Source organism: Oncorhynchus tshawytscha, linkage group LG01, assembly GCF_018296145.1.
Source record: "Oncorhynchus tshawytscha isolate Ot180627B linkage group LG01, Otsh_v2.0, whole genome shotgun sequence".
NCBI classification, from domain to species: Eukaryota; Metazoa; Chordata; class Actinopteri; order Salmoniformes; family Salmonidae; genus Oncorhynchus; species Oncorhynchus tshawytscha.
In genome coordinates, this window is record NC_056429.1 from 28,267,936 (window position 1) to 28,279,727 (window position 11,792).

General features: G+C 44.6%; 1 protein-coding gene across 1 annotated transcript in view; it reads left to right on the forward strand.

Annotated features, from left to right (window-relative positions):
• Nucleotides 1–11,502, forward strand: part of dab1a (DAB adaptor protein 1a) — a 59,035-nt gene extending 47,533 nt beyond the window's left edge. The window contains 8 exon segments of the mRNA XM_042319963.1: nucleotides 3,099–3,161; nucleotides 3,309–3,405; nucleotides 4,454–4,663; nucleotides 4,814–4,986; nucleotides 5,155–5,365; nucleotides 5,622–5,759; nucleotides 5,762–5,790; nucleotides 9,783–11,502. Of these exon segments, the coding sequence (XP_042175897.1) occupies nucleotides 3,099–3,161; nucleotides 3,309–3,405; nucleotides 4,454–4,663; nucleotides 4,814–4,986; nucleotides 5,155–5,365; nucleotides 5,622–5,759; nucleotides 5,762–5,790; nucleotides 9,783–9,848 (987 nt within the window). The 3' untranslated portion in view covers nucleotides 9,849–11,502.
• Nucleotides 11,503–11,792: the final 290 nt, after the last annotated feature.

The window sequence follows — 11,792 nt, forward strand, 5'->3', positions numbered from 1 at the left end:
ACATTAATTAACACGGGGATTAAACTGAGGAATAGACAGATAAAGAGGAGGCAATCAATAAAGTGATGGAATCCAGGTGAGTCCAATGAAGCGCTGATGCGCGTAACGATGGTGACAGGTGTGCGTAATGATGGGCAGGTTCTGTATACCACCCTACCTTGTCACAGCACAACTGATTGGCTCAAACGCATTAAGAAAGAAATTCCACAAATGTACTTTTAACAAGGCACAACTGTTAATTGAAATGTATTCCAGGTGAAGCTGGTTGGGAGAATGCCAAGAGTGTGCAAAGCTGTCATCAAGGCAAAGGGTGGCTACTTTGAAAAATCAAATATAAAATATATTTTGATTTGTTTAACACTTTTGGTTAGTACATGATTCCATATGTGTTATTTCATAGTTAGCTATTATTCTACTCCTCACAGCTCATTAATAACACACAGGATATACTCAGCTCAGTACTCCTCACAGCTCATTAATAACACACAGGATATACTCAGCTCAGTACTCCTCACAGCTCATTAATAACACACAGGATATACTCAGCTCAGTACTCCTCACAGCTCATTAATAACACACAGGATATACTCAGCTCAGTACTCCTCACAGCTCATTAATAACACACAGGATATACTCAGCTCAGTATTCAGACTAAAACTATCAGCCATAGATGTCAGTAAGTTCAGGGTTGAAAGAAAGACAGGGTAATGTATCTCCCTCGTACTGTGAGTGTTGTCTTTCTATCAGTAACAGTATGTACATATCTCCTCCTCTCTCACTAACAGCAGAAATACAGCATTCAGCCGTATGGCTAGAAACGACACGCTCTTTGTGATCCATTATCTGATAGATAGAACACACACACTATAAGCTTTAGAATATAATAAGAGTGCCATGGTCTGTGTGACTTATCAGTTTAACTTGTGGAGCCAGAAAGCAGATATTCTAAGAAGTGTCTGTGCAGACATGATCCCCAGAGCCCTGAACAGCAGAATGCTGGAGATAGATCTAGCTCTATATAAATGGCTCTGATTGACCGTATCTCTGATTTATGCTAATCTCTGACCATGTAAAGCCTCACATCTTTAACAACTAAAAATAGTCTCCTTTTTTCTCTGGGCTCCACAGGGCTAAATACCGTATTAATGCTAGAAAGAATGTGATGAGCGATGTTAGAGAGAAATGTAATGGAGAGAGACATATATAGAAAGATATGAAATGGAAAGAGACATATATAGAGAGATATGGAATGGAGAGAGACATATATAGAAAGATATGAAATGGAGAGAGACATATATAGAGAGATATGAAATGGAGAGAGACATATATAGAGATATGAAATGGAAAGAGACATATATAGAGATATGAAATGGAAAGAGACATATATAGAGATATGAAATGGAAAGAGACATATATAGAAAGATATGAAATGGAGAGAGACATATAGAAAGATATGAAATGGAGAGAGACATATATAGAGATATGAAATGGAGAGAGACATATATAGAGAGATATGGAATGGAGAGAGACATATATAGAGATATGAAATGGAGAGAGACATATATAGAGATATGAAATGGAGAGAGACATATATAGAAAGGTATGAAATGGAGAGAGACATATATAGAAAGGTATGAAATGGAGAGAGACATATATAGAGAGATATGAAATGTAGAGAGACATGTATAGAGAGATATGAAATGGAGAGACATATATAGAGAGATATGAAATGTAGAGAGACATATATAGAGATATATGAAATGTTAGAGAGACATATATAGAGAGATATGACATGTAGAAAGACATATATAGAGAGATATGAAATGTAGAGAGACATGTATAGAGAGATATGGAATGTAGAGAGACATATATAGAGAAATATGAAATGTAGAGAGACATATATAGAGAGATATGAAATTGAAAGAGACATACTGTATATAGAGCGATATGAAATGTAGAGAGATATATAGAGAGATATGAAATGGAAAGAGACATATATAGAGAGATATGAAATGGAAAGAGACATGTATAGAGAGATGAAATGTAGAGAGACATATATAGAGAGATATGAAATGGAAAGAGACATATATAGAGAGATATGAAATGTAGAGAGACATATATAGAGATATGAAATGGAAAGAGACATATATAGAGAAATATGAAATGTAGAGAGACATGTATAGAGAGATATGACATGTAGAAAGACATATATAGAGATATGAAATGTAGAGAGACATGTATAGAGAGATATGAAATGTAGAGAGACATATATAGAGAGATATGAAATGTAGAGAGACATATATAGAGAGATATGAAATGTAGAGAGACATGTATAGAGAGATATGAAATGTAGAGAGACATATATAGAGATATGAAATGGAAAGAGACATATATAGAGAGATATGAAATGTAGAGAGACATGTATAGAGAGATATGACATGTAGAGAGACATATATAGAGAGATATGAAATTGAAAGAGACATACTGTATATAGAGAGATATGAAATGTAGAGAGACATATATAGAGAGATATGAAATGTAGCGAGACATGTATAGAGAGATATGAAATGTAGAGAGACATGTATAGAGAGATATGACATGTAGAGAGACATATATAGAGAGATATGAAATTGAAAGAGACATACTGTATATAGAGAGATATGAAATGTAGAGAGACATATATAGAGAGATATGAAATGTAGCGAGACATGTATAGAGAGATATGAAATGTAGAGAGACATATATAGAGATATGAAATGTAGAGAGACATATATAGAGATATGAAATGTAGATAGACATGTATAGAGAGATTGAAGTTAAGGGACAAGAGATACTGTGGATTAGGGTAACTTGGATCAGGTAGGTACTGTATGTTGCCCCAACAATCATATCACTCCATTCATTCATGATATCATCACCCTGTGGTGCAGTTTGATGACGTCACTGTGGCCGCCAGAGGTAGGTACCAGGTCGCGTCTGGCATGTTGTGTGTTCTGTATTTTTGTGACGCGTGTTGCACGTGTGTTGGGACATGCAACACTGACTTTTCTATTGTAGCTTGACGTCTGACAGGTGTGAACTCTCTTTCTGATTGGCAGAATATCAACCAATTAGAGCTCTTTGGAGACATCTCCACACTCCCGGACATCTACTCCCCCTCGGTGAGTACACCCCCCTCTCGCACACTCCCGACATCTGATCAGGGCGTAGTTAGACCACTGTTTTGCGTGTGTGTGTGTCTGTTTAGTTCCCCGGAGGGTGGAAAGTAATTTTCACCTGTTCCTCCCCATTCTCCTCTCTTCCCTCAGACCCCTGCCTCTCCAGCCAACACCCTGGACCCCTCTCTGGGCCTGCAGCCCACAACCGAACTCTTCACCCCCTTCAACCCTGCCTCCGTACCCTCAGGTAAGAACGCTCCCCTCTCTTCTCCTCTCTTCTTCTCTCCTCTCCCCTCTCTTCTCCTCTCTTCTTCTCTCCTCTCCCTTCCTCTCCCCTCTCTTCTCTTCTTTTCTTCTCTCCTCTCCCTTCCTCCCCCTCTCTTCTTCTCTCCTCTCCCTTCCTCTCCCCTCTCTTCTTCTCTCCTCTCCCTTCCTTCCTCTCCCTCTCTTCTCCTCTTTTCTTCTCTCCTCTCCCTTCCTCTCCCCTCTCTTCTCCTCTATTCTTCTCTCCTCTCCCTTCCTCTCCCCTCTCTTCTCCTCTCTTCTTCTCTCCTCTCCCTTCCTCTCCCCTCTCTTCTCCTCTCTTCTTCTCTCCTCTCCCTTCCTCTCTCATCTCTTCTTCTCTCCTCTCCCTTCCTCTCCCCTCTCTTCTCCTCTCTTCTTCTCTCCTCTCCCTTCCTCTCCCCTCTCTTCTCCTCTCTTCTTCTCTCCTCTCCCTTCCTCTCTCATCTCTTCTTCTCTCCTCTCCCTTCCTCTCCCCTCTCTTCTCCTCTCTTCTTCTCTCCTCTCCCCCCTCTCTTCTCCTCTCTTCTTCTCTCCTCTCCCTTCCTCTCCCCTCTCTCTCTCCTCTCTTCTTCTCTCCTCTCCCTTCCTCTCTCATCTCTTCTTCTCTCCTCTCCCTTCCTCTCCCCTCTCTTCTCCTCTCTTCTTCTCTTCTCTCCTCTCCCTTCCTCTCCCCTCTCTTCTCCTCTCTTCTTCTCTCCTCTCCCCTCTCTTCTCCTCTCTTCTTCTGTCCTCTGCTGTCCTCTTTGGAGCAGAGCTGGAACAACTATGAATCTGTACATTTTCATGAGTCTGTGTGACGGTCTGAATAGATCTGTACATGATATGACTGATGCTCATCGTGGATGTAATGATCATAGTTCAGCAGAACCATTAAGACACAACATCAACCACAGGCTAAATTCGGTCACTGCTGAGGTGGTACATGGGGTACTCTGTGTGTGTGTGTTTATGTGTGTTTGTGCGTGTGTTTGTGCATGAGTACAACTCTCTCCTCTCCTCTCTGTGTCTAGGTTATGTGACGATGGGAGCGGTACCTCCAGGTCATGTGTGGTCCCAGCAGGCGTTTGCAGCCCAGGCAGGTCCTCTGTTCGGGGTCCCGTCCCCCCTGGGTCAGTCCCTCCCTGTGGCCCAGGTCCTGCCTGGAGGCCAGCCTCTCATCTGGGGCCAGGCCAACCTCTTCCCTGCTACACAGCAGCAGTGGGCCGCCATGACTGGAGCAGGTATATGCACACAGACACATACATGTACGTATGCACGCACGCACACACACACGCATGCACATACATACATGCACGCACACACACAGGGATGCATGCGCACGCGCAGACGCACGCACACACACACAGTAAAGTGTATTTTCCTGTGTCTAGGGTTCCCTGCTACAGCCTACCTCCCAACCCAGCCAGGGTCTCTGCCTGCCATGTTCCTCCCAGTCAATCAACCCTGCGACGGCCTATCATCTGCCGGCGCTGCCTCGAACCCCGCCCCCTCATCAGCCTCCAGTCCACAGCATGCAGAGAGGCAGCGGCAGAAGATGAGCAAGGTAGGATCATTTTATTCCAGTGATTTTATTTCAACCAAACAAATCAATGGAGAGTCAAGTCACATTTAGAGTAATGGCCTGGCCACGACACACAAGCTCTATACAACAGCTTTTTATTGGCCAACGTCTCACATAGTGTGTCTTTAACATCTTCTACTCTCTCTGTAGGAGATGTTTAAGGACTTCCAGCTAGCGAAGCCCCCTGCCATGCCTGCTAAGATGGGGGACCAGCACCAAAGTCTAGCAGGGACCTCAGAGGCCTTCAGTTCCTATTTCAGCCGCGTGGGGACCGTCACCGATACAGACGACTGTGACGACTTCGACATCTCTCAGCTCAACCTCACTCCTGTCACCTCTACCACGCCCTCCACTAACTCACGTATGTACCTACACCTGGCTGGTTGTATATGAGAGGACTTTCTGTTTGGAAGTTCCCTCCAGCCCTCATTCCACCTCCATGTTTGCCTCCACTCCCAGTCTTGTTTACTTTCTGTATCTCAGTTGATCAATTGATCAATTTATTTTTATTGCATGTGTTGTTGCAATTCATCTTTTAGCTATCATCATCATCATCATCATCATTATCATCAATAAAACTAAAGAGAGACAGTCGTTGTCCCCCTCTCCTCCCCCAGCTCCGACCCCGGCCCCCAGACAGAGTTCTCCATCTAAATCGTCGCTGTCACACGTTAGTGACCACATTGACCACATCAGTGACCCTCCCACAGATGCCACCGACCCCCCCACAGATGACTCGTTCGGCGAGGTGGAGGGCTCCCCAGTCGCAGTGGAGAGGAGGATGCGGTGAGTGACTGTGTGTGTGTGTGTGTGTGTGTGTGTGTGTGTGTGTGTGTGTGTGTGCCCGGAGTGTGTGTGTGTGTGTGTATATAGATCTGTTGATGAATAGGTTTTGCATCAGTACAGTGGGCCAGGTAATTATTCTCTCTGATTGGCTACTCTCATAGCTGGCCTGTGTGTGTGTGTGTGTGTGTGTGTGTGTGTGTGTGTGTGTGTGTGTGTGTGTGTGTGTGTGTGTGCGTGTGCGTGTGCGTGTGTGTGTGTGTGTGGCCAGTAAAGCATTAAATTAGCTGCTTGAAGTGTCAGATAGATCATTAAGATGTTATTAATGTTAGCAGGTAGCTCCATACATCATCTGATCTGTAGCACCATGTTATTATTCAACTGATGAACTACAGGAGAGAGAAAACCCTAGGGTCTTTTCTAGGGCAATTAATATTTATTATTCACCAAATCTATATGAGAGAGAGAGAGAGAGAGAGAGAGAGAGAGAGAGAGAGAGAGAGAGAGAGAGAGAGAGAGAGAGAGAGAGAGAGAGAGAGAGAGAGAGAGAGAGAGAGAGAGAGAGAGAGAGAGAGAGAGAGAGAGAGAGAGAGAGAGAGAGAGAGAGAGAGAGAGAGAGAGAGAGAGAGAGAGAGAGAGAGAGAGAGAGAGAGAGAGAGAGAGAGAGAGAGAGAGAGAGAGAGAGAGAGAGAGAGAGAGAGAGATTCCCGAATGAAAGAGAGTCAGAGACAATGGTGAAAGAACTGAATTGGAGGCTATGCTTTCTACCATTGATTCTGTTGACCGTTTATTCCCAAGTATCTCTCCTCTCTCTCTCTGACAGAGGGGTAACTCAGCTGAACCTGGGGGATCTAGATATTTTTCCATATTGCTATGGAACAAAACTCAAATAAGAGTGAGAGAGAGAGAGGGGGAGAGAGAGGGGAGAGAGAGAGAGGAACTGAGAGAGAGAGGGGGGAGAGAGAGGAACAGAGAGAGGGAGATAGCGAGAAGCAGCCTCCCACTCTGTGGTGAGGGAGTTAGTGTAAAGAGCAGAAATGTTTCACGAATCAATAGAGGGGACTTTTAGAACAGCTCAGTGTGTGTGGGTTTGTCCATTCTTTCTGTCCTTTAGTACACTGCTACTCTGTCCCTTTGCTGCCTGTATTCTCCTATTTTCTTATCCTGATTTTACCTACAACTTTTTATCTTTTTCTTTCTTCCCTTACTTCCCTGCTCTTCTTTCTCCTCTCCTCCCCCTCCTCCATCCCTCTCTCCAGGCGTGTGGGTCTGGGTCTCCATGTCCCAGTGAGACAGCAGGTTCTAGTCCAGCCCAGACCAGTCCACCTGCCAACAGCTAGATAGATGCTGGCTGGGTGCTGGGTAGGTATCTATCCTCCTTCTTCTCCCCCTCCTTCTCCTGCCTCGTTCCTCTCCTCCTCCTTCTCCTGCCTCCTGCCTCTCCTCCTCCTTCTCCTGCCTCCTTCCTCTCCTCCTCCTTCTCCTGCCTCCTTCCTCTCCTCCTCCTTCTCCTGCCTCCTTCCTCTCCTCCTCCTTCGCCTGCCTCCTTGCTCTGCTTGCTGTCAGCCTGCCTGTTCCAAGCACACCTTTTCTGATCCTCTATTCATCCGCTCTACTCTCTGTCTCTCTCTCCTGTCTTCCCATTGTATCTCTCCCTTCTCTCTCATCCTGCCTGCTGCTTGCTCTGATGATGGCATGATGTGTCTGACTGCCTGTGGTTGTGTTGTGTGGTTCTGCACCTGTGTGTGTGTGTGTTGTTGTATATCTTGTGTTTGCTCTCCCTATAGCCACCAGAGGTGTGTGAGTATTACTGCAGTGTGTGTGTCTTTAAAACAAACTGATGACTTCCTTAATGTGCATGGCCATGCTGTCATGATGTTGTGTTCTGTTTGTCATGCATAGCTACATCTTTGCCATGAAAGAAATATTGCGATACTGGTATCGTCACAGCCCTAGTATAATTAAGCAATAAGGCCCGAGGAGGTGTGGTATATGGCCAATATACCACGGCTAAGGGCTGTTCTAAGGCACAACGCAACGCGGTGCCTTATTGCTATTATCAAACCGGTTATCAACGGAATTAAAGCAGTACAAATAAATGTTTTGTCATACCAGTGGTATACGGTCTGATATACCACGGCTGTCAGCCAATCAGCATTCAGGGCTTGAACCACCCAGTTTATAATATATGGTATATAATGGGATGTAAAAATGTATATATCCTAGACTGCCTTTCAGGTTAACAGAATGTTTTGCATTGAGAGACTTCCCACCACTGGCAGTGGCTTTACATGATCTCTGACACAATGAATCTGCTTATATAGAACATTGTGTGTAAGGATAAGGGTGTCAGTCAGGCCCACACACAGGGAACTATGTAATGACAGTGTTTTCATCAGTAATACTGGGCTGCCGCCACTAATGACAGGCTGCTATTCATTTGCATGAATTAAAACCCATGAAGAATCCTAAACCCAATCACTACTCTGCAGACAGCCATCAGACCTGCTGGGATATGTTCTCCCCTTCAAGTCTCCTACACACCACGCATGCACGCATGTACACACTTTCACATGCACTGCCAGACTTGAGTCATAATAACACTCCCACACACACACACACACACACACACACACACACACACACACACACACACACACACACACACACACACACACACACACACACACACACACACACACACACACACACACACACACACACACACACACACACACTCACACTCACACACACACACACACACACACACACACTCACACACACACACACTCACACACACACACACACACACACACACACACACACACACACACACACACACTGCTGTAGGAGGGAGACAGACTTGAGTCATAATAACGAGTCTCCCAGTCACACACACACACACACACACACACACACACACACACACACACACTGCTGTACACACACACAGTCACACACACACACACACACACACACACACACACACACACACACACACACACAGGAGGGAGACAGACTTGAGTCATAATAACACTCCCAGTCACACACACACACACACACATAAACACACATACACACACACTATAGGGCATAATAACGAGTCTCCCAGTCACACACACACACACACACACACACACACTCACACACACACACACACACACACACACACACACACACACACACACATATAAACACACATACACACACACACTATAGGGCTGGGAATTGCCAGGGACCTCATGATATATACTTAGGTGCCGATACGATATGTATTGTGATTCTCTCGATTATCACAATTCTATATGTATTGCGATTCAATACTGTGATTTTAATGCGATTCCATGGTCCAAACGTATTGTTCGCTGCAGAGGGACAAGAGAGAGCCATGAGAAAACCCGTTTTTATCAATCATGGCAATAAAAGTGCTGAAAATAAATTGGCTCCCTTTTTAAAAAGAAGATGGAGAACAAGCTATGGAGTTTTGGTGCAGGTACAACCGACTAGAGCAAAAGTTATATTGCGATATTGCTAAAACAATACGATACGATATATCATCAATGAGAATACCCCTATATGTAACTGTATAGATTTCATCCATCACTAACGCTCTATCTATGCATACAACAATACACTCGACCCAGCAGCGTGGCTGGTCTCTCTGTCTGTAGCAGGGTGCTACTGCCCTCTGGTGTTGAGAACAGGAACTGAATGTGTTGAAACTGGGATTTGAGACCAAGGAGTATGTAGACAGAAGGGGACCTGGGTTCAGGCCCGACTCGGGTCCAAGTACTTGTACTTTGAGTGTTTGCTTGAGTCTACCTGGAGTGCAACATGGGTAGGGTTTGCGGTTTTGGGACTTTTTTACTGGTTTGATGAGCCAGACAAGCACAAACAGGCACAAATAAAGTATTTGAAACCCAGGTCTAGTTCAGACCAAGTGGGTCATGCTAATGCTAACATGCTAACAGTGTCTCCTCTCTCTCTGTCTGCAGGGGAAGGATCTCTGTCTGCAGGGAAAGGATCCTCTCTACGCCCAGGTCAACAAAGGGAAGAAATAAAGAGACACACTGAACACTGGACACTGGACTGACCAACCAACGCTGACCAACCAACCCGATGTGTGTGTGTGTGTTACTCCTCTCAAGCAGCAGCCTGGCCACCCCTCTAACAAAGGATAGAACGCTCCATCTACTCCCTCTACTCTCTTTTCATTCATTCATCTCGCCGTCTCTCTCTCTCTCTCCCTCCATCAAACGTTGCTAGAGACTATGCTGCCAAAAGGGGACTGGGCCAAGTGTTGTCTCCCTTCCTAACTCACACAGTGTTACCAGACATGGACCAAATGAGTGTCTGTAGCGAGTGGATCCTGTGGGACGAGGCCGGAATGGTATGCTGGGATCCTTATTTTTGATTAGCCAGTTTATTGGGATCTTGGCATCTGATTGGCTGTTTGGGTGTTTCACCTTCATGTGAGCGTCTGCTGGATGACTATGCAGAAACAGACTCTCTGGGAGCTACTCACACACACACACACACACACCGACACAGTGTTTTGCCAAATGTCTCTTCTCAGACAGATTCAGAGGGAAGGCTTCAGAGGGAATGGACTCAGCGGGGCATGGATGTTGCCAGCCTAACGGGCACCGCCTGGCATGGACGAACATTGCCTGCCAAATTACCAGGCACCTCCGCCTTCGGATGGATGTTGCCAAACGAACTGATTCTGTGATTGAACTGCTCATTCTCTATAATAGCTTTTGTACAATATCGATTAAAACAGACAAGGGGAAATTGAGTTTTTATTTTATAAATCCATCAAGACGCTCTACTGTCAGCTCTACTGGAGTTGCACATTCACATGGCTTTAAGAGACCTGATCGTTGGTTTGCCAAACTCATTTTGTAAATAATAATAATAACAACAACAACAATGATCATTCTGTCCGCAGGACTTCTGTGCCATAAAATAGGCAGGCTTCAGTTAGGCTACCAGAAGGTATCAAGCAATACCAACATCTCCTCTGTCTGTCTGTCTGTCTGTCTGTCCGTCCAGGTTTCGGTTGCTCTCTCAACCCCTGACGTTGTTTGGTCTATGATCCTATAAGTGTCTTTCCCTAACTCAGACCTCGTCTACACTGCAGTCCTTTGTTGATCAATATCCATGTGCCCTGTAACCTCGTACAGTCATACCATCCTCCTGTCTGTGCGTCATATAATCTCTCCGTCTGAGTGACGGGAGCATTACCCATCATCACAACCACACCGGACACTCCCTACAGCAGTATGTCTGTCATCAGCCCCTAGCCCTGCTCGGCTGTCTGCCTCCATGTCTGTCTGTCTGCCGGTCTATCCGTCCGTCTGTCTCTGCTAGTACTACATCAACTGTGATGCCAATGACTCCCTATTTTATGGCCAGAATCTCTGTGTAATTAGACTTCTCTGGACTGACAACTGATTAATAACGACGTTTGGACAATAGAAGAAGAAGATGAGGAAGTGGACTAAAAAGGGAAAAATGCTGTTTGATTACGTAACATTTCTAGACATATTTTAACCTTACCTCAGATAGCGGTTTCTTAATGTAAATTGACACATTATTTTTTATCTTTATGAATACATCAGCATTCTACAGTGGATTTTTAGAGGACTTTTATTTTCTGTTGATTTACATCTCCACCATGTATTACAGTTCCTATTAAACACATCCCAATGACAGCTGGTTCCGGGTGATCACTACGCATGTGACGTGTGCGCGCCTAATCTCTTTGTCTTCTCTCACCTGCCTGATAGACACAGGATGGCTTTAATGAAGGTTCAGTAGCCTACTTGTATGAATAATATCCTACAGTACACCTGTACTCTATGTTTCTCTAACTAGCCATATTGAGTACACACAACGTATTATTATGTCCACGTTTTTACACAATCCATTTAAATCTGTGTTTCTGTATCTTGTAGGGCTTGTGTCTTCTGAATGCAGTTTAAATACACCTGTTCTTGGAA